The sequence below is a fragment of the Jaculus jaculus genome, chromosome 9 (genome assembly GCF_020740685.1).
Source record: "Jaculus jaculus isolate mJacJac1 chromosome 9, mJacJac1.mat.Y.cur, whole genome shotgun sequence".
NCBI lineage: Eukaryota > Metazoa > Chordata > Mammalia > Rodentia > Dipodidae > Jaculus > Jaculus jaculus.
Genome location: NC_059110.1, coordinates 82,717,129 through 82,740,183, shown reverse-complemented (window position 1 = coordinate 82,740,183; position 23,055 = coordinate 82,717,129). Strand labels below are relative to the sequence as shown.

Here is a 23,055-nt window from a genome sequence, read left to right as displayed (position 1 = left end):
ACCAAAAGAAAACACGGAGGCTGGGCATGGTGGCTCACACCTTTAATCCCAGCACTCGAGTGGCAGCGGTAGGAGGACCGACAAGAGTTCCAGGCCACCCTGAGACTCCACAGTGAATTCCAGGTCAGCCTGAGCTAGAGTAAGACCCTACCTCGAAGAAAAAAAAAAGAAAAAAGAAAACTTGGGAGACATCTTACTCACCTCTTTAAAGGCTCTCTGTGTGAGCAGGTGACGCTTGATGCGGGACAAGGCCTCATGGGGGTTGTCATAGGCTTGCTCAATCAGGCCCAGCTCCTCTCTCTGAGACTGGTTTAACCTAGACTTCACGCTGACAAAATGACAGAAAAGGTGATGAGAAAAGAAAAAAATACACCAAACCCAGGAAAGACCAATTCCTTTGCCACTCTCACACCAGGAGCCCTTTCAGCCCACTACTTACCTATAAGCTTCCTTAAGGCGCTCCAAAGCTAAGATGAGCAATTTGGTGTCATGTTTGTAGGAGAGTGGGGGAAATGGGATGGGAGAGAATCTCCGGCTTTCCAACCAATGCACAGTAGTGGTATACACTGCCACAGCTTCCTCTGCTGTGATATAAGGCCCATCCTATAAAGCATAAGTGAAATTAAGTCTCCCACTCTAGACCAAACCCAGGACAAGGCAAGGTGCCAACTCCCACACCAAGCCCAGACCACTGTGCCCAACCTTCAGGTAATTGTGCTGCCGCTCCTGTTCTGCCTTCAGGTACAGACGGGTGAGGCGGCCCAGGTTCTTTTTACAAACAGTTTTGTCTACAGTGGCCCCACGGCGGATCCGTTCTCGGTTGTAGTGGGCAGTGTTGGTCCACCAATCTGCCTTAGCCTTCACATATCGAAGGATCATATTCTCTATAGGTGTTGGCAGCCCTGGAACCTGAAATTACAAGAGGCACAAGGAAAAAGTAATGGAAGGTGGAAAGCCCCCTAAAGTATGAGTGTGGTAATCCCAATCCTTAGAGCTGAAGAAAAGCCTACCTTCCACGGAATGTTGGCTTTCCAGCAGCGCCAGGCTTCACTGAGGTGCTGCAGAATTGTCCGGGCCTTGTTCTGTTTGATACCCTCAGGCATCATGTCCAGAATGTCATGCATCACAGCTGCCCGAAGTTCAAGATCAAAATGGGACTCCACTCGTTGCTTTGTTACTGTCTTTGCCACTCCCTTGGAGTGACGACCTAGAAATGAAGGGATGGACCAAAGTAATGACATCAATAAATAATAACCAAGTGTCCATAAGATCATACAGGAAAAGACAAGCTACCTCAGATATTCACAACCATACTTCTGAGGAACTTCTACTCCTATAAATGCACGATAGCCTCAAAAGTCAGAGAGAAGACCAGAAACAGAATACTGACCAGACTCATTTGAGAACTTAGAAGGAACCAGGAGAAAGGTGATTCCATGGTTCGAGATATAAGGACAAGGGGAATCACTCAAACAAAGGCAAGACACAGATAAGCATACATGATATACTTATATATTTTATTTATCCATTTATTTTGAGGTAGGATCTCATTATAACCCAGCTGACCTGGTCCTCAACTCTATTTCCAGGCTTATCTCAAACATAGCAATCCTCTTACTTCTGCCTCCCAAGTGAGGGGATTAAAGGCATGTGCCACCAGACCCAGCTCTTATTTATTTATTTAAGAAGGAGGGACGAAGAGAGAAGGGGACAGAGAGATAGAGAATGGAGCCGGGCATGGTGGTGCATGCCTTTAATCCCAGCACTCAGGAGGCAGAGGTAGGAGGATTGCCATAAGTTCAAGGCCACCCCGAGATGACAGATAATTCCAGGTCAACCTGGACCAAAGTGAGACCCTACCTCGAAAACCCCCCCCCCTAAAAAAAAAGAGAGAGAGAGAGAATGGGGGCACTAGGGCCTTTAGCCATTGCAAAGGAACTCCAAACGCATGCACCACCTTGTGCATCTGGCTAATGTGGGTCCTGGGGAATCGAACCTGGGTCCTGCTAAGCCACATCTCCAGCTGTGGTGGTTTGATTCAAGTGTCCCCAATAAACTTAGGTGTTCTGGATGTTAGGTTCCCCAGCTAATAGCAACTAGAAGTTGAAGCCTCCTGGAAGCAATGTATTGTTGGGGGTGAGCTTATGGATGTTATAACCAATTTCCCCATGCCAATGTTTGGCACACTCTCCTGTTGCTATTGTCCACCTTATGTTGGCCAGGAGTGATGTCCACCCTCTGCTTGTGCCATTGTTTTCCTCTGCCATCATGGAGCTTCCCCTCAAACCTATAAGCCAAGATAAACCGGTTTTTCCCAGAAGCTCTTCTTTTTTTTTTTTTAATTATTTAATTATTTATTTGAGAGCGACAGACACAGAGAGAAAGATAGAGGGCGCGCCAGGGCTTCCAGCCTCTGCAAACGAACTCCAGACGCATGCGCCCCCTTGTGCATCTGGCTAACGTGGGACCTGGGGAACCGAGCCTCGAACCGGGGTCCTTAGGCTTCACAGGCAAGCGCTTAACTGCTAAGCCATCTCTCCATCCCCAGAAGCTCTTCTTGCTTGGGTGATTTCTACCAGCAATGCAAAGTGGACTGCAACACCAGCCCTTTTAAAGTATTTTTAATACATTTAAAGTATTTTTAATACATTTTATTTATTTAATGACCTACTCTTGAAGATGAGACAAGTTGGACAATCAAACCCACTCACCTTCAAACTGCCGGGCCAGGAGGTTCCCCAGCCATCGCTCCAGCAATGGGGTAATTCCACGCATGAAAAACAGCCAAACTCGCCAGCCAGCAGCCCAGAAGCCACAGCCAGGACCCTTCCCTACAGGACCCTAAGAACCAAGTAAACATCAGTAACACAAGTTAGCAATTCATTTAGGGAACAATGGGAAACTGAATGTCGATGGAAAGGAGAAAAGTAATCACTCTGCGACCTCATAATCTAAGAACATAAGAGGAACTTCAAGGAAGAAACCAGAAAGTGAGTCTATGTGGACTTAAAGGTAGGTTTTGGGGAAAAGAGCTGACAACAATAATGACACATTCAGCTCTTCTCACCAACATAGATCCCTGAAAGCAGCTCTAACTACATGTTACAAATGAAAAAGCTAGGGCTGGGGAGATAGCTCAGCAGTCAAGGTGCTTGTCTGCAAGGCCTAAGGGTTTGCTTCCCAATACCCATGTAAAGCCAGATGCACAAAGGAATATGGCGTTTATGTGCCCTGGTGTGTGCATGCATTCTCTCTCACACACACGCTCTCTCTCCCTCCCTACTTGTCAATAAATGCAAAAAGAAAAAAAGAAAAGAAAAAGCCAGCCAGGCATGGTGGCACACACCTTTAAACCCCTTGGGAGGCAGAGGTAGGAGGATCACAGTGAGTTTAAGGCAACCTTGAGACTACTGATTGAATTACATGACAGCCCAGACTACAGAAAGACCCTACATCAAAAAACAAAACAAAACAAATTTAAAAGCTGAGACTGGAGAAATGGCTTAGTGGTTAAGATGCTTGCCTGCAAAGCCAAAGGACTCAGTTTTGATTCCTCAGGACTCACATAAGCCAGGTGCACAATTGAGGTGGTGCATGTCTCTGGAGTTCATTTGCAGTAGCTAGAGGCCCTGGCATGCCCTTTCTCTCATGTAAAGCCAGATGCACAAAGTGACATATGTGTCTAGAGTTCATTTGCAATGGCAAGAAGCCCTAAGTCCACCCATTCTGTCTCTGCTTGCAAATAAACAAAATAAAATATATATTTTAAAGTATGGATGGGGTGGCAGGAGATGGCTTAGCAGTTGAATAGGCACTTTCAGGCTGGAGAGATAGCTCAGCAGTTAACACATCTGCCTGCGAAGCCTAAAGACTCAGGCTTGATTCCCCAGAACAATGAAAGCCAGATACACAAGGTGGCACATTTGTTTGAAGTTTGTTTACAGTGACTAGAGGCCCTGGTGCACTCGTTATCTATCTACCTTTCTCTCTGTAATAAATAAATAAAACAACATTTTCTGTTGTTGCTCTTTGTGAGCTAGGGTCTCACTCTAGCCCAGGCTGACCTGGAATTCACTATGTAGTCTCAGGTGGCCTCAAACTCATGGAATCCTCCTACCTCTGCCTCCAAAGTACTGGGATTAAAGGCGTGTGCCACCACAGCCAGCACACAAAAAAAATTTTTTTAAGACATCTTTAATCCCAGCACTTGGGTGGCAGAAGGGGATCACTTTTGAATTCAAGGCCACCCTGAGAATACAGTAAATTCCAGGTCAGCCTGGATCAGAGTGAAACCCTACCTAAATAAAAAAAAGCACTTACTTGCAAAGCTTGTTGGTCCATGTTCAATTCCCAAGACACCATATGCAAAAAGCCATATGCAAAAAGGGGTACAAGCGCCTGGTGATCATTTGCAGAGATGAGACCCTGGTGTGCCCATGTATGCACACACACGTTAATGTGAACGCGTGCGCAATAAAAATTATTTAAAAAAGAAAAAAAAATTGAAAAGGCCGGGGCTGGAAAGATGGCTTAGAAGTTAAGCACTTGCCTGTGAAGCAAGGATCCCAGTTCAACGCTAGATTCCACAGAACCCACATAAGACAGATGCACAAGATGGAGCATGTGTCTGGAGTTCGTTTGCAATGGCTAGAGACACTATTTGCCCATTTTCTCTCTCCCTCTGTCACTCTCAAATAAATATAAACATACATACATACATAAAAACAAAATAAAAAAAATAATGGCCAGAAATAGTGGCACATGTCTTTAATTACAGCATTCTGGAAGCGGAGGTAGGATGATCACCATGAGTTCAAGGCCACTCTGAAACTGCATAGTGAATTCCAGGTCAGCCTAGGTTATAGTGAGACCCTACCTCGAAAAAAGAAAACAACAAAAAAAGCCAGGAGCAGGGCATGGTGGCACACACCTTTAATCCCACCACTTAGGAGGCAGAGGTAGGAGGATTGCAGTGTGTTCAAGGCCACCCTGAGACTACATAGTGAATTCTAGGACAGCCTGAGCTACATACAGTGAGACCCTATCTTGAAAAAACCGGGGGGGGGGGGGGGGCAGGCACGGTAGTGCATGCCTTTAATCCCAAAAATAAAGTAGCCAGGCGTGGTGGTGTACTCCTTTAATCCTAACTCTTGGGAGGCAGAGGTAGGAGGATAGCTGTGAGTTCAAGGCCACCCTGGGTTCAATTCCCCCATACCCACATTTCCCTTAAAAACTGAGTGTGGGGCTGGAGAAATGGCTTAGCGGTTAAGCACTTGCCTGTGAAGCCTAAGGACCCTGGTTGGAGGCTCAATTCCCCAGGACCCATGTTAGCCAGATGCACAAGGGGGCGCACGCGTCTGGAGTTTGTTTACAGTGGCTGGAAGCCCTGGCGCCCCCATATTCATTCTTTCTCTCTCTTTCCCTCCCTCTCTCTCTATGCGTGCGCGCCGTGTGTGTGTGTGTGTGTGTGTGTGTGTGTGTGTGTGTGTGTGTGTGTGTGTATGCCTCTTTCTCTGGCACTCTCAAATAAATAAAAATAAACAAAAAATTAAATAAAATAAAATTTTTAAAAATTGTGTGTACACATGATTTGCACAGGAAAAGGAATCTGAGAAAGTCATCAGTGGACAATGTCTCACCGTGTTGAAGCGGTAATAGATGAGATGTTTCAGGTCCTTGCACATGCGGATCTGTCGCATCAGCTTGTATTTATACCGATACATGCCCGTCAACTGCCCCACATGGGCAAATATATACTGCAATCCATCTGCCAGCTATAATACAATTACCATCAGATTTTGAGCTTGAGCCAACTCCATGGCTAACCAACTTCAGCCAGCCTCCCCACCCAGTCAGGGAAGCCTGGCCTCACCTGGAAAGCATCCACATTGCCCAAGCGATACTGCACATGACTATCCACAACCAGCTTGGTTAACCGTAGGACTTCCCTACACAGATGGAAAGCATTCCCAAAGCGTGATTTCTTTCTTTCCTAAAGATGCCAGGAACAGAAAGAGCATGAATAAGCAATAGTCTCCACAGAATATATGCCATAGTGTTATCACCCCCAAGCCCAGGAGAGCATGAGGCCCAATGCAGGCACCTTGGTGGTGAGCGTCTTGACAGGTTTGAGGTTGAAGTTATAGTCAAGGTGCAGGTAGTTGAGGTTTTTCCGGTGAATGAGAAGGTTGAGCATGTTGTAACCCTGGCGGCAAACCTGCAGTCCCACCTCCACCCAGTCTAGCTTTGTGGACTGAAAGAATTTGGTAGCTTTGAATGAGCGGAATAGATACCTAGGAGAACAAGGAGATAAGCTGAAGTTAGCATCCTGATTACTTTGGATCACAGGCCGTGGTGGGGTCCTATGGCACCTTACCTCTTCTTTTGGGCCTTAGGGGGCCGATGCTTCAGGGCATTCAGCACATAGTACTTAAGCAGCTTCTGGTAGGAGACTCGCACTTTCACAGGCTGCCCAGCAGGACAATGCTCTCGGTACCTAATTAAACAAGCCCATCAGAGGTTTGTCCATCTCTCCTTCCAGATACACTGGAAAAGGCTGTATGCTCACTTAGATAGAGCCTTTGCTCCTATATGTCCACTGACATCCTCCTAGGTGGGAATCTTACCAGTTCTTGACAAGGGGTATGTCCAGGGCCCGGCGGGTGCGACCAGAGCGTAGGTTGAAGGGTCGTGGGGCCCAAAGCAGGGCAATGCCATTAGCTGTATTGTCTGTATAGAGGGGTGTGTCCTTCAGGAAGGGCTCCACAAACTCTGGGAGCTCAAATTCCTCATCATCATCTGGCAACGGTTCCTGGCTCTGAAAAAAGAATTAACCCCCCGCACCCCACACACATAATGGTTCATCTCCAACTTAAGTGAGCACAAAGCTGAGCTGAAAAGGAAAGCCTGGGGACAGGCACAGTGGCTACAGATGCCATGGAAACTGGGCTGCCTGACAAGAAAAGCCCTAAAGGACCACAGCAAAGGAGCCAGGGGAGAGGAGAACAAAGCAGGGCCAATAAGAAAGCAAGTCTCCCTCCCAAAGGAGACCCAGTCTCAAGGGGAGAAGGAAATACTAGAATCACTTCATGACCCATCTCCAAAGATTGGGTTTAGGGAAGAAGGCCTATAATCCAGCACTTGGAAGGCTGAGACAGAAGGGCCAAGAGTTCAAGGCTAGCCTGGACATGTAACTAAAAGGCAGAACACTTACTTGGCTAGCATGCAAAAGGCTCAATCTTCAAGACCACAAAAAAGTAAAACTGTCATTTCTTCTCACCTTGACCGAGTGCCTATGGGAGATTGGGTTGATCAAAGGATCAAAGTAGAAAGCTGGCAAGTCAGGATCCTCAGTTTTGATGAATACAACATTAGGTGTGTGGTACCTGCAATGAAAGGAAGAGTCAATCACAGTTCTTTTACCCTGGTCCAACACACATACCAGCCTTTCCAACAGCCGTGTCCCAGCTCTCTCTCTCACCAGGTGAGGTGGACATGGTGTGGAAGATTGTTGTATAAGTAAGGGAAGGCAATCTTGTACTCAGTGCGAATGGGCTGACGGATGATGATCTTGTTAATATCATTGAATTCATTCCAGTCTTCATCCCTAGAATGCATAATAAAAGTTTAGCAGATTAGATTTAATCCTCCCAAGATAATATAAAAATCTATATTCTCTCCAACTTACTGTAGGTTGATGTCTCGAACAAGAGGTTCAAATTTGGGTCCTCCAGGAATGGCCATATTGAGAGCCTTAGAGGTAAAGAAGGCCTTCAAATCAAACAGATAGAAGTAGTTGTCATCTACCAAGTCTGTCAGAAGCTGATTGGCCAGGCGGTAGAGAGTAGACATCATAGGCAGTGTGAACTGCCAGCGCTGGTAAGTGGAGCCATTAACATACCTAGGGGAAAAAAAAAGAGAGGCCCACTTCAAGTAGGCATCTATGCTAGCTAAATCACCACCTACTACTGCTCTTGCAGAATTCTTTTTTTCCCCTCAAGACAGGGTCTTGCTGTAGCCCAGACTGGCCTGGAATTCACTATGTAGTCTCAGGCTGGCCTTGAACTCATGGCGATCCTACTACCTCTGCCTCCCAAGTCCTAAGAGTAAAGGTGTGCATCACCACACCTGGCCAGAAGTCTTGTTTCTAGAAATTTCACAAGAGTGAAAGTTGCACTTACTTCCTACTGTCTCTCAAAGGCTGGTGATCATAGAACCAGTCTAACACAGGGGCATCCTCCTCAGGGTCCAGCTCTAGCTGAATGGCTTCCAGTGGCTCCACATCTAAGATGTTGTCAGCATAGTCCAGGGGTGGTTCCTCGTCATCAAAAGGGGGGAAGCGCATCCTCTTGAAGTGCCTCCTGTCTCTCTTTTCTCGACGCATCATAATCCACATTGACCTAAAAGGCAAGAATGCCACACAACAGTTTCTACCCACTGATCCTCAGCCAACACCACCACTACCACACACCAAATTCCAACCCTTCTCACCCCCACTGGGAGATGTAGACTGGCTCAATGACCCAAGGAATCTCATTGACGAAGGAAATGGCTCCAGTGATGTGGTACAGCACAGGCACATCCCGAATCTGTTCCCACGGCATGGGCATGTTCTCCAGGAGCTTGAGGACCGCATGAGGCATGTATTTCAGCGCACTATCACATTAGCAAAAGAGATTAGAAATGACAAGGTCATCTATTATTTGCCCCATGCTGATAAGCCACATGGTTATCACTTCATGTTCCACAGAAAATCTGGCCTTATAGCCCTAATTCCCCAACTTACGTCACAGACCCTCTATGACCAGGAGCCAAGCCTCCTCACTGCCACCTACATCTTGTAACACTCTTTCCTCTTAAACGTCACAGCATCACAATGTTGGGATTCAGTCCTCCTGCCACTTTATTCTTATTTATTTAATTGTTTTTTCATTCTTTGGGGGAGGGTTTCACTCTAGCCCAGGCTGTCCTGGAATGCACTTTGTAGTCCCAAGGTGGCCTTGAACTTAGGGTAATTCTACTTCTGCCTTCCAAGTGCTAGAATTAAAGGTGTGTCCCACCTGAAATTCACTATGTAGTTTCAGGGTGGCCTTGAACTCACAGTGATCCTCCTACCTCTGCCTCCCAGGTGCTAGGATTAAAGGCATGTGTCACCACGCCTGGCTCTCTCTCTCTTTTTAAAATTTATTTACTGAGGGCTAAGAAGATGGCTCAGCTGTTAAAAGCATTTGCTTGTAAAGCCTGATGTCCTGGGTTCAATTCCAAGCCACCATGTAAAGCTGGATGCCAAAAGAAGCACAAGCATCTGATGTTCATTTGCAGCAGCAACAGGCACATACCCTCCCCCACTCCAAAGGGCTGCACATAAATAATTATGTTAAAAAAAAAAAAAGTAAGGGACTGGGAAGATGGTTCAGCAGTTAAAGGTACTTGCTTGAAAAGCCTGCTGGCCCAGGTTTAATTCTCAAACAAGCTACCTACTGTAAGCCAGTTACAAAAAGCAGCACAAATCAGACCTGGTGACACGTGCCTTTGATCCCAGCATTTAGGAGCAAAAGTAGGAGGATCACTGTAAGTTGTTTTAATACTTTTTATTTACTTATGAGAGAAAGAGGAAGAGGGAGGGAGGGAGGGAGGGAGAATGGGTTGCCAGGGTCTCCAGCCACTGCAAACGAACTCCAGATGCATATGTCACCTTGTGCATCTGGCTTATGTGGGACCTGGGGAATCAAACCGAGATCCTTTGGCTTTGCAGGCAACTGCTAAGCCATCTTCTCCAGCCCTACTGTGAGTTTTTTTTTTAAATTTTTTTTTTGTTTATTTTTATTTGAGAGCGACAGAGAAAGAGGGGGGGGGGAGAATGGGCGTGCCAGGGCCTCCAGCCACTGCAAATGAACTCCAAACATGTGAGCCCCCTTGTGCATCTAGCTAATGTAGGTCCTGGGGAATTGAGCCTTGAACCAGGGTCTTTAGGCTTCACAGGCAAGCTCTCAACCGCCAAGCCATCTCTCCAGCCCTCTACTGTGAGTTTTTTTGAGGTCAGCCAGGGACTACAGAGTAAGTTCCATGTTAGCCTGGGTTAGAGTAAGACCCTACCTTGAAAAGAACTTTAAAAAAAGTAGTAGTGTGGCCAGAGGCCCTGGTGGCATACACACACACACACACACACACACACAAATAAATTTCAAATAAATAAAGTTTGTTGGAGCCAGCGTGGTGGTGCATGCCTTTAATCCCAGCACTCAGGAGGCAGAGGTAGGAGAACTGCTATGAATTCGAGGCCACCCTGAGACTCCATAGTGAATTCCAGGTCAGCCTGGACTAGAGTAAGACTCTACCTTGAAAAACCAAATAAATAAATAAACAAATAGAAGTTTACAGATAGAGCTAAAGAGATGGCTTAGTAGTTAAGGCACTTGCTTAGGAAGCCTAAGAACCCAGGTTCAATTCCCCACTACCCATGTAAACCAGATGCACAAGGTAGCATATGTGTCTGGAGTTCATTTGCCGTAATTAGAGCCCATGGTGCGCCTGTTCTCCTTATCTACCTTTCTGTCTCTCTCTGTCAAATAAATAAATAAAAATAAAGTATTTTTTAAAAAAGAATATTTAAAGAAGATGAGTGTGGTGGTACACAACTTTAATCCCAGCACTTGGGAGGCAGAGGTTGGCAGATCACCTTAAGTTGAAGGACAGCCTGAGACTACATAATGAATTCCAAGTCAGCCTGGGCTACAGTGAGACCCTACCTCCAAAAAAACAAATGTGTATGTATGCATATTTGTGTTAGTACAGGCACAAATGCATGCAGGTGTGCATGCATGCACCTGTAGAGGCCAAAATTAAATGTGAGGCCCTAGATCACTCTCCCCTTTATTAAGTGAGGCAGGATCTCTTATTTAAACCCAGAACTCACCAAATTCTGCTAGTCTAGCTAGCCAACCTGCCCAGGAGATGCGTCTCCATTCTGCAGCACTAGGATTGTAGGTGGGCCACCACACCCACTCAGCTTCTGTATGGGTGCAGTGCACTTGGGCATTTTGTCCACTGAGCCATCGCCCCAACCCCATTAATTCAGCAGTTATCTTTGAAGACAGCTTCTAGGCTGCCTCACATTGTATTCCCTCTGCACCTTCCTGTAAATAGCAGTGAAATATTTCCTGTACTTTTCTGTGAGCCTCTCTCATCTATCATACCACTATTGTGTGGTCCAGAAAGGAACCATGTACTACTGTCTGTTCACAGCTAGAACCCAAGCACCAAGCCATTCTCAAAAATAATAAGAAGAAAAAGAAGAACTAACTTTTTTAAGGTTATTTATTTATTTAAGGTTATCTCACCCCATAGCTCAAGCTAGCCTCAAAGTTGTGATCCTTCTTACCTCCTCCATCCAAATGCTGTAAATGAACTCCAGACATATACATTACTTTGTGTATCTGGCTTTGCATGGGTCCTGCAGAATCAAATCTGAGCCATCAGGCCTTTACAAGCAAGTGCCTTAACCACTGATTCAAACCTCACAATTCTGAAAACTACAAAGTTAAAGGCATCCACAGTGCACATACATACCAATCTTGGCTTCTGACAGTTCAATTAACAGACACTTTGTGAAAGCACCAGCAGGACAAACTAAAGCAGTAAATGGCAAAACTGCAAAAATGTAAAGCTTATCATAGAATTCCAGCGGGTCTAGCCTTGCTCAGCCCTAGACAGGCTGCCAGAGAGTCATGTTTCCAAAATAATAGTGCATCTATTCCATAGGGCTGGAGAGATGGCTTAGCGGTTAAGGTGCTTGCCTGTGAAGCCTAAGGACCCAGGTTTGATTCCCCAGTACCCACATAAACCTGATACACAAAGTGGCACATATGTGTGGAGTTCATTGGCTGTGGCTAGAGGCCCTGACACACCCATTCTCTATCTGCCTCCACTCTCTCAAATAAACAAAATATTAAAAAAAAAAATAATGCATCTATTCCAAAACCATGACCTGAATAGAGGAGAGAGGCGGAACTCTACATGAAAATTATTCCAGAATGTGGCTTACCCCAAATAGACCCTTTTGTCATGGCGAAACTTTCTGTTGGTCATGTCTCCATGGTCTCGAATGATCTTCCTGACATGTTCTGGGGGCATGTCTTCTTTCTGAGCATCCACAAACCCAAATTTCCGCTTTTCTGCGTAGCGCTTGGCCTGCAACTGCTGCCATTTTCGAGCTACGAAGGCACCTCAGTTTAAGGGACTGCACAACCTTAGCCTAATTATCCCCAGCTTGCCCTAGGATAAGCTCCGTGACATGCTGTGCGGGGCAGAAGCTCTCTGTCATACCCTGTCATCTTACTCCCCCACCCAGGGCACAAACCCCTGCCTGACATTCGTTACAGATGTTCAGGGGTTTGTACCGGGAGTTGCGTCTCCACCACTATTATCCCACCCCGGCATCCGATCAGCTCCCGGAGGACCCAGTAAATAAACCAGGCTCGGTGGGGTTCACAGAGGAAGGAGGGCGGACGCGCACCCCCGCCCCGTGCCCCGGCCCGCGCGCCCCGCTTCCACTCCTTCCTCACCTTTCTCCTGCAGCTTCTCCTCCGACATGTAGTCCGGCAGCGGGGCTAGAGGGCCAGGCACCGGGTTGCCCGGCCCTCGGTAAGGAAATACTCCGGCCATGCCTGGAGGATCTGAGGAGCGGGAGAGAAAAGTGAACTGGCAAGGCCCAGGCCCACAAAAGGCAAGCTGGAACGCGTCCAGAGAGCGCAGGCCTGCAGTCCGGAGGAGGGCGGGCCGTGCAGCCCGACCCGACCCAACCCTTCGGAGCGCTCGGCCTGAGCCCACCGCGCCTCCCGCAGCCCGGGCTGGAAGGCCCAGCTACCCACCCAGCGGCCCCTCGCGCAGGCAGCAGCCTCCCAGGCGGCGTAATGGCGGCAAGCGTACGTCCGCTCCGCGTTCCCAGCTCCAGGAAGTGCGCAGCCGGGGTTCAGAAGTTCACCCAATAGACGCCGAGGAGCTCAGACGGATTAGCGAGGTCACCAATTAGAGCTGCTCGGTGCGCCGATGGGGCGGGCCTATTAGCAGAATAGACTTCAACGCGAGGGGGCGTGGTCAGGGTAGGCCCCGCCTCTGGCGCTTCTGAACCTGAACTAGAGGCTTCTTGGTGCACTCATCCTCTAATCGACTTATGGCTTACCTTGCAAGAAACCAAAGCCATCAGAATTATTTATGAGGGCTGGAGAGAGACTTAGCGGTTAAGGTGCTTGTCTGTGAAGCCTAAGGATCCAGGTTCGATTCCTCAGGTCCCACGTAAGCCAAAGCCACGTAAGCACAAGGTGGCCATGCATCTGCTGTTCGTTTACAGTGGCTGGAGGCTGAGGTAGGAGGTAGGAGGATGGCTGTGAATTTGAGGCCACGAATTCCAGGTCAGTCTGAGCTAGAATGAAGCCCTACCTCTTTTGTAAGGCTTTTGTAATGCCCCCTAATGGGTTCAGGAGCAAAGCATGTACGCTTGCATGCAAATCTGAGATTGCTAAATTCACTAATGGAGAGTTTGCCTATAACACGTGAGGCACCAAATTTGATGCGTTATGTCCATAAATAATGAAATGAAATAATTTTTGTGTGTGTTTGCATGCACATGATCACACCTGTGTGGGCATGAATGTGGAGGCCAGAGGGCAATGTCTATATAGCTCCTCATTTATTTATTTATTTATTTTGGGTTTTCAAGGTAGGGTCTCACTGTAGCCCAGGCTGACCTGGAATTCACTATGTAGTCTCAGGGTGGCCTTGAACTCACGGTGATCCTCCTACCTCTGCCTCCCAAGTGCTGGAATTAAAGGCATGCTCCACCAGCTCCACTTTATTTTTATGAGACAGGATTTCTCCCTGACCCAGAGCTCACTGATCCGGCTAGACAGACTAGCCTGCAAGCTCCATAGATCTTCTTGTCTGTGCTTCCTCAGCATATTACATGGGTTCCAGGGTTCCAAACTCAGATCCTCATGCTTTTGTGGCAAGCATTTTACCCACTCCAGAACCAAAATGAATTAAATTGTAAAAGTAAAAATCCTGCCTCAGGAACTGGGGAGATAGCTCAGTGGATAAAGCACTTGCCTTGAGACTGAGTACTTGAGTTCAAATTCTCAGCTCCCACGTTTAGGTCAAGTGTGGTGGTACATGCCTTTAATCCCAGCACCAAGGAGGCAGAAGTAGGAGGACTGCTGTGATTTCAAAGCTAGCCTGGAACTACACAGTTAGTTCCAGGTCAGCCTGGGCTAGAGTGAGACCCTACCTTGAAAAAAAAAAAAAAAAAAGCCAGGCATGTTGGCACAAGCCTTTAATCCCACTCAGGAGGCAGAGGTAGGATAATTGCCATGAGTTGTTCAAGGCTACCCTGAGACTACACAGTGAATTCCAAGTCAGCCTGGGCTAGAGCAACACCCTACCTAGAAAAACAAAAACAAAAAAAGAAAGAAAGAAAAGAAAATTTTAGGGCTGGAGAGATGGCTTAGTGGTTAAGGTGCTTGCCTGCAAAGCCAAAGGACCCAGGTTCAGTTCCCCAAGACCCACATAAGCCAGATGCACAAGGTGACACATGCATATGGAGTTCATTTGCTGTGGCTGGAGGCCCTTGTGTGTCTATTCTCTCCTTCTCTTTCTCTCTCTCTGAGTCTTTCTGTCTCTTAAATAAATAAATAAACAACAAAAAAATAATTAACAAAACAAAACTCGTCAATCTACTGGAGGACATCTATTCAAACTACCCCAAAGGATCACCATGAGTTTGAGGCCAGCCTAGGTCACAGAATGAGTTCCAGGTCAGCCTGGGCTACAGAGAGACCATGCCTTAAAACAAACAAAAAAAAAAAAAAAAAACAGGAAAGGAAAGAAAAGAATTTAGGAAAAATAATTTTTTTAAAAAAAGGGGGTTGAAGGGCTGGAGAGATGGCTTAGTGGTTAAGTGCTTGCCTGTGAAGCCTAAGGACCCTGGTTCAAGGCTCGGTTCCCCAGGTCCCACGTTAGCCAGATGCACAAGGGGGCGCACGCATCTGGAGTTCGTTTGCAGTGGCTGGAAGCCCTGGCGTGTCCATTCTCTCTCTCTCCCTCTATCTGTCTTTCTCCCTGTGTCTGTCACTCTCAAATAGATAAATAACAAATGAACAAAAAATATTTAAAAAAAAAAAAAAGGGGGTTGAAGCCGGGTGTGGTGGTGCACACCTTTAATCCCAGCCCTTAGGAGGCAGAGGTAGGAGGGTCGCTGTGAGTTCGAGGCCACCCTGACACTACGTAGTGAATCCAGGTCAGCCTGAACTAGAGTGAGACCCTACCTTGAAAAAACAAAAAAAGGAGGGGCATTGGGGCTGGAGAGGTGGCGTAGTGGTTAAGGCATTTGCCTGCAAAGCCAAAGGACCTTGGTTTAATTCCCTAGTACCCACATAAAGCCAGATGCACAAGGTGGCACATGTGTCTGGAGTTCATTTGAAGTGGCCATAAGCCTTGGCATGCTTTTTTTTTTTCCTCTCCCTCCTCTTAAATAAATTCCCTGATACCCCCCAAACATTACAGGCTGTTGTCAGGCTCTTGGTTTCCCACCAGGAATAGATAGTAAGACCCTATTGCTGAAGACTCTACATACTTTGGGCTGCAAGATCACTGAGAAATCAAGCTGGAGCTGAGTTGAAAATCTCCTCCCTGTAGACCAGCTGACAGAAAGCTGGAAAAAGATATGTTGCATGCAGCCCTATGGGAGAGAAAAGCCATCAGTGGAGATAAACAACAGTGGACACTGTAAGCCTTAAGATTGGTCAGCAAGGCCAAATGACGGAATGGGTACAATAGTGGCATGTCTATAATTGGGGGAACCAACCATTCTCTAACTGGAATAGAGGCCTGTTCCTGGGGAGGCAATACATGGCTGGTACTGAAAACCAAGTCAAAAGCTTATGATGAGGAGGTTATGAGTCCTAAGGTGTAACATCTGCTGGTATCTGGCTAAAGGCATATATTATATTCACCAAACTGCCCTGTAAGCCCTTTTTTTTTTTTTTAGTTTTTCGAGGTTTTTCTCACTCTGGCCCAGGCTGACCTGGAATTCACTATGTAGTCTCAGGGTGGCCTCGAACTCATGGTGATCCTGCTACCTCTGCCTCCCAAGTGCTGGGATTAAAGGCATGCACCACCACGCCCAGCAGTAAGCACTTTTCTTAATGTTCATATCCATACATTAATGCACCTCTCACTTTTGGTTAGAGAAGCTTCTTTTTTCAGATGGAAGTGACCTCTGGGATGACTCAAAAGGTACCATAGACAGGAAAGATGGCTCAGTGGTTTAGGTGCTTGCATGAATGCCTAATGACTTGGATTCAATTCCCCAGTACCCATGTAAAAGCAGATGCACAAAGTGGCACATGTGGCTGGAGGCAGAGGTAGGAGGATCACCGAGAGTTCGAGGCCACCCTGAGACTACATAGTGAATTCCAGGTCAGTCTGGGCTAGAACAAGATCCTACCTTGATTTAAAAAAAAAAAAAAGTAGGTTCACCAGTTAAGGCAACTGCCTGCAAAACCGAAAGACCAGGGTTTGATTCCTTAGTACCTATGTAAAGCCAGATGCACAAGATGGAACAATGTGTCTAGAGTTTGTTTGCAGTGGCTAGAGGCCCTGAAATGCTATTCTCTCTCTCTTTCTCTCATAAATGAAATGAAAAGAAACAAAACACAATAGAGGATTAAGTCTCTTTGGACTCTGTCATGTTGTAATACATCTATAAGAGAGAACTCTGAGGCTGGAGAGATTGCTTAGTGGTTAAGGTGCTTGCCTATGGAGCTGAAGGACCCAGGTTCAATTCCCCAGTATCCATGTAATCTGCACAAGGTGGCACATGCGTCTGGAGTTTGATTTCAGTGGCTAGAGGCCCTTGTGCCCATTCTCTCTCTCTTTCTCTCTCCCTCAAATAAGTAAATATTTAAAAAGAGAGAACTCTGTAATTTCTACTTTCAGAAGCTCTTCTAGCTTTCCTTCCTAGGGCTTAAAAATCTGTCATACATGACATCAACAGCACCTCCTAATTTTAAATTTTCCCTTGGGACATGTAATTAGTAATACTTCATATTACCTCAATAGAGAGGGAAGTCTCAAAAAAATATCAACACTCCCCAATTTTTATGGAGCCTTTACTCAAGAAGTAGCATTCTTTTTTTTTTTTTTTTTTTTCAAGGTAGGGTTTTGCTTTTTTTTTAGGCTAACCTGGAATTCACTTTGTAGTCAGGGTGTCCTCAAACTCATAGTGATCCTCCTACCTTTGCCTCCTGAGTGTCAGGATTAAAGGTGTGAGCCACCATGCCTAAGAAGTAGCATTCTTTTCCTTTGTCCATTATCCACAGGACAAATATGGAAGACTGAGCATGTATTGATAGAAATAAAGCTGAATGCTTTGGGACTGGGGATATGGCTCAGTTGGTAAAGTGCTCCCTTCACAAGCATGAAGATCTGAGTTCAGTTCCCACCACCCATGCACATAGTAATTTAATTGCATAGTAATTTATTAATTTGTAATAGGCATATGTTCTCTACCCAACAAAGCCCTTCTCTTCTGCTGGAATACAAAGACCTTATCAGCAAATTTCTTGGCAAACATGGAGCCAGTCTTAAGGTCCATTTCTCTGGCCATGGTAACTTCTAACAAGTACCAACCTAGTGACCAGACTCATGTTAAACATAGCCTCTGCCAAACCATTTTGTTAGTTGTTTGTTTTGCTTTTATAAAGCAGGGTCTCACTCTAACCTGAGACTCTATAGTCCAGGTTGGCCTTGAACTCACAGTGATCCTTCTACCTCAGCCTCCTGAGTGCTAGTATTATAGGCATGTGCACCACACTTGGCTTAAACCATGCAGTTTAAAATTTTGGGGGCTTGGAGAGATGCCTCAGTGATTAAAGGCACTTGTTTATAACACCTGACAGCCTGGGTTCAAACCCCAGTACACACGTGTAGTGTTTTGATTCAGGTATCCCCCATGAACTTATGTGTTCTGAATTCTAGGTCTTCAGCTAATGGCAATTTGGGAATTAAAGCCTCCTGGAGGCTGTGTATTGTTGGGGGTGGGCTTGTGGGTGTCATAGCCAGCTTCCCCATGCCAATATTTAGCACACTCTCCTGTTTCTGTTGTCCACCTGATGTTGGCCAAGAGGTGATGTCCACCATCTGCTCATGCCATTGTTTTCCCCTGCCATCATGGAGCTTCCTCTTGAGTCTGTAAGCCAAAATAAGCCCCCCCCCTTTTTTTCCCACAAGCTGCTCTTGGTCGGGCATTTTTTGCCGGCAAGGTGAACCTGATTGCAATACCATGTAATGCCAGGTGCACAAAGGGGCACATGCATCTGGAGTTTGTTTGCACTGACAAGAGGCCTTGGTATGCCCATACTCACTCTCACTCTCTCTGCTTGCAAGTAAATAATAAATAAAATATTTTCTAAAAAGTTGGAGAAGGAGGTTGGAGAGACAGCTAAGTGGTTAAGGCACATGCCTGCAAAGTCTGACAACTAGGGTTCAATTTTCCAGTACCCACATATAGCTGGATGCACAAAGGGGTGCATGCATCTGGCTAAAGGCCCTGGTGTATCCATTCTCTCCCTCTCTCCCTCTCTCTCTCTCTCTCTCTCTTTCTCTCTCTCTCTCTGTCTCTCTGTATGTCTTTGTTTGCAAGTAAATAGATAATATTTTTAAGGGCTGAAGAGATGACTTAGTGGTTAAGGTGTTTCCTACAAAGCCAAAGGACCCAAGTTCAATTTCCCAAGACCCATGTAAGACAGAAGCACATATGTCTGGAGTTTGTTTGTAGCAGCTGCAGGCTCTGATGTGCCCTTTTTTTTTTTCTCTCTCTCTCTAACCGCCTTTTTCTCTCTCTCAAATAATTAAATAAATAATTTAAAAACATTTTTTTAAGCTGGGTGTGGTGTTGCATGCCTTTAATCCCAGCACTCGGAAGGCAGAGGTGGGAGGATTGTTGAGAGTTCCAGAAAATTCTGAAACTGTATAGTAAATTACAGGTCACCCTGGGCTAGAGAAAGACCCTACCTCAAAGAATAATTGGGGGGCTGAAGAGATGGATTAGCAGTTAAGGCACTTGCCTGAAAAACCTAAGGATCCAGGTTTGATTCCCCAGGACCCAAATAAGCCAGATGCACAAGGTAGCATGTGTCTGGAGTTCATTTGCAGTGGTTGGAAGCCCTGGCATGTCCATACTCTCTCCCTGACTCTTTCTGTCTGCCCCTCTCTCTCTCATAAATAAAATGAGGGGATGAAGGAGAGGATCAGGTGGCAGGAGAATTAATCAAAACTTAAGATGTTATGAAAGAGCCATACTTTTACTAAAAATATATATGTCAAAAAAGAGCTGGGCACCATGGGATGTTGTTTACAATCATGGAAATTGTTAATAAAAATAATTAATAATAATAATAATAATAAATACATTAAAAAAGAGCCAGGTGTGGCGGCACACGCCTTTAACCCCAGCACTCAGGAGGCAGAGGTAGGAGGCCACTCTGAGATTACATAGTAAATTCCAGATCAGCCTGGGCTAGAGCAAGACCCTGCCTCAAACCCTCCCCCCCAAAAAAGAGAGCTTGGCCAGACATATCCTGTGAAGGTAGATAATGTTGTACCTAAAAGCCATAGATTCATATTAGGACACAAAGCAAATTTTAACAAATAGAGGAAAATTGAAATCCTTGCACTCTGTCTGATCACAATGAGATTAAACTATAAATCAGCAGCAAGAAAAGCTATAGCGTATATACAAAATCCAGGATACTAAACAATATACTACTAAATGATGAATGGGTCAATGAAATTAAGACAGAAATAAAAAAAATTCATAGAATCAGCTGGGTGTGGTAGTGCATGCCTTTAATACCAGCACTTGGGAGGCAGAGGTAGAAGGATCACCCTGAGTTTAAGGCCACCCTGAGGTTGAATTCCAGGTCAGCCTGAGCTAGTATGAAACTCTACCTCAAAAAAAAAAAAGAAAAGAAAAGAAATTAGAAAGGTCACAAGTAAACAACTTAATGCTTCACCTTAAGGCTTTGGAAAAAGAAAAGAAAAGCAAACCAAAAATCAGTAGATAGGAAGAAATAACCAATAATAGGGCAGAAGAGCCAGACATAGTGGTGCACACCTTTAATCCCAGCATTTGGGAGGCAGAGGTAGGAGGATCACTGTGAGTTTGAGGCTACCTTGAGACTACATAGTGAATTCCAGGTCAGCCTGAACTAGAGTGAAACCCTACCTCGAAAAACAACAACAAAAATATTGGCAAACAGAATACAATGATATATTAGAAAAGTCACTCACTCCAACCAAGTAGGCTTTATCCCAGAGAGGCAGGGATGGTTCAACATATGCAAATCAATAAATGTAATACATTATATAAATGGACTGAAGGACAAAAATTACATGATCTTCTCAGTAGATGCAGAAAAGGCATTTGACAAAAATCAACATCCCTTCATGATAAAAGTCCTACAGAAACTGGAAATAGAAGGAACATGTCTCAACATAATAAAGACTATGACAAACCTACAGCCAACATAATACTAAATGGAGGAAAACTTGAAACTTTTCCCACTAAAATCCAGAGCAAGACAAGGATGCCCACTGTTCCCACTTTTATTTAAAATAGTACTGAAAGTCTAAGCTATAGCAATAAGGCAAGAAACACACATAAAAGGGATACAAATTGGAAAGGAAGGGATCAAGTTATCATTATTTGCAGATGACATGATTCTATACATAAAGGACCCTAAAGACTCTACCAGCAAACGGTTAGAGCTGATAAACACCTATAGCCATGTAGCAGGATACAAAATAAACACTCAGAAATCAGTAGTCTTTCTATATGCTAACAACACACAGCAGATGAAATCAGAGAATCACTCCCATTCACAATTGCATCAAAAAATATAATAAGATGCTGTGCATACCTTTAATCCCAGCACTTGGGAGGATTGCTGTGAATGCAAGGCCACTCTGAAACTACATAGTGAATTCCAGGTCAGCCTGGGCTAGGGTGAGACCCTACCTCAACCCCCCCCCCAAAAATATATATATGTATATAATAAATCATAGTGTTGGGAAAAAGTGACAGGAATGCTCAGCACTGCAATATCTATATCACACCTTCCAAGGCTTAGGGTCTATTGCAGAAGAGGTGCTGGAAAGAAGGTAAGAGCCAAAGGAAGGGTAGGACGCCTTACAATGTGCTTCCCCCAGACACAAAATGGCCTGGATATCCATGACCTCACAGTGCCTGACACTACCTATACAAGACCATCATAATAGGAGGAAAAGATCATGACATCAAAATAAAAGAGAGACTGATTGAGAGGGTGTGGTGGTTTGATTCAGGTGTCCCCCATAAACTTAGGTGTTCTGAATGCTAGGTTCCCAGCTGATGGATATTTGGGGATTAATGCCTCCTGGAGGGAGTGTATTGTTGGGGGCGGGCTTAAGGGCTATATAGCCAGTTACCCCATGCCAGTGTTTGGCACACCCTCCTGTTGCTGTGGTCCATCTTCTGTTGGCCAGGGGGTGATGTCCATCCTCTGCTCATGCCATCGTTTTTTCCTGCCATCGTGGAGCTTCCCCTCGAGCCTGTAAGCCAAAATAAACCTCTTTTTCCCAGAAGCTGCTCTTGGTTGGGTGATTTCTACCAGCAATGTGAAGCAGACTGCAACAGTAAAGTGGTACTGAGGAGTGGGGTTGCTGCTAGACACCTGACTGTGTGGCTCTGGCCTTTTGGAGCTGATTTTCAAGAGTACTGTGAGAGGATTTGAAACCTTGGCCTAAGAGATGCCTTGCAGTGCTGTAAGTACAGCTTGATGGTCTATCCTGGTCAGAGCTGAAAGACCTGAAGAGCTGAAAGACCTGAAGGCAGTAAGAACTATGGACTGTGAGGTTTGGCTTATGAGAGTGAGAAAAAGCTTTGCCTGGACTGGGCTAGCAGTTTGTGTGAGAAGCTTGCTCTTATGCCCATGTCCTGAGAAATTGTGCAGGGTTGCTTTGCATAGAAATGAACTGGTGTGTGCAGAGGGATATGGCACAGAAAGAAAAATCTGGGTGAACTGCCACCCATTCAGCTGCAACTGAGAAATTACAACCTTTGAGACTGGGCTAGCTGACCTGCGCTGGGGCAACAGAAAGAATGTCGACTCTTTTGAAGGGGCCTGAGTGCTCAAGGAGTGTCCTGTTCTTCAAAGTCTGCTTTTTTTCCCCCCTGGATTAACAAATTGGCACCCTACCTGGTATTGTGGAGTATAAGAAATGCTGGAAAGAGGGTCATTGAGTTTGCAACACGGTCTTGTGTTTTGGAAATGGCAATGGGCAGTGTGAAGCAGATTTGCTGGTTGCCTGCATAGAGACCCCATGGGGCCATGAGGATGAACCGTGGTTTGCAGTGGAGACCCAGTGGAGATGCCGGGACCACGGGATGGCTGCCAAGGAGCTGCCGGTCCCGATGAAGTTTCCCAGGACTGTGAGTAGCCTAGCTGGAGGGGCGGAATTGGAATGCCAGAGACTTGTTCCTCGTTAGAATTATCGGACTTGAAGATTTGTCACTGGCTAGAGTTGCTGGACTTGAAGCTACAGAGTTTGATGTTTGCCCTGGTTGTTTTAAATCTTGTATTGGTTGAATGTTTCTTTGTTATGCCCAATGTCATCTTTTGCAGTGTGAATATTTATTCTGTGCCATTATGGGTTTTCTGAGGTTATATTTTGGTATTATGGCTCAGTTAAAAGATCTTGAACTATGGGGATGTATGAACATCATTGGAATTGATAAAAACTATGGGGACTTTTAAAGTCAGACTGAATGCATTATATTTTACATCATGTATGGGTATCAGTTTATGGGGGCCAGGGGCGGAATGTGGTGGTTTGATTCAGGTGTCCCCCATAAACTTAGGTGTTCTGAATGCTAGGTTCCCAGCTGATGGATATTTGGGAATTAATGCCTCCTGGAGGGAGTGTATTGTTGGGGGCGGGCTTAAGGGCTATATAGCCAGTTTC

At 45.6% G+C, this 23,055-nt stretch overlaps 1 protein-coding gene across 1 annotated transcript in view; it reads right to left on the bottom strand.

Moving 5' to 3' along the window:
* Prpf8 (pre-mRNA processing factor 8) overlaps window positions 1–12,926 on the bottom strand; it is a 40,237-nt gene extending 27,311 nt beyond the window's left edge. Inside the window, exons 1-18 of the mRNA XM_004667853.3 lie at window positions 12,870–12,926; window positions 12,564–12,674; window positions 12,044–12,212; window positions 8,491–8,655; window positions 8,181–8,399; window positions 7,688–7,900; window positions 7,481–7,606; window positions 7,280–7,385; window positions 6,627–6,817; window positions 6,377–6,496; window positions 6,104–6,293; window positions 5,873–5,992; window positions 5,640–5,774; window positions 2,712–2,841; window positions 1,011–1,207; window positions 703–909; window positions 440–603; window positions 202–328 (exon numbers count right to left, since the gene is read on the bottom strand). Coding sequence (XP_004667910.1) covers window positions 202–328; window positions 440–603; window positions 703–909; window positions 1,011–1,207; window positions 2,712–2,841; window positions 5,640–5,774; window positions 5,873–5,992; window positions 6,104–6,293; window positions 6,377–6,496; window positions 6,627–6,817; window positions 7,280–7,385; window positions 7,481–7,606; window positions 7,688–7,900; window positions 8,181–8,399; window positions 8,491–8,655; window positions 12,044–12,212; window positions 12,564–12,663 — 2,679 coding nt within the window. The 5' untranslated portion in view covers window positions 12,664–12,674; window positions 12,870–12,926. The remainder of the gene's footprint in view (window positions 1–201; window positions 329–439; window positions 604–702; window positions 910–1,010; window positions 1,208–2,711; window positions 2,842–5,639; window positions 5,775–5,872; window positions 5,993–6,103; window positions 6,294–6,376; window positions 6,497–6,626; window positions 6,818–7,279; window positions 7,386–7,480; window positions 7,607–7,687; window positions 7,901–8,180; window positions 8,400–8,490; window positions 8,656–12,043; window positions 12,213–12,563; window positions 12,675–12,869) is intronic.
* Window positions 12,927–23,055: the final 10,129 nt, after the last annotated feature.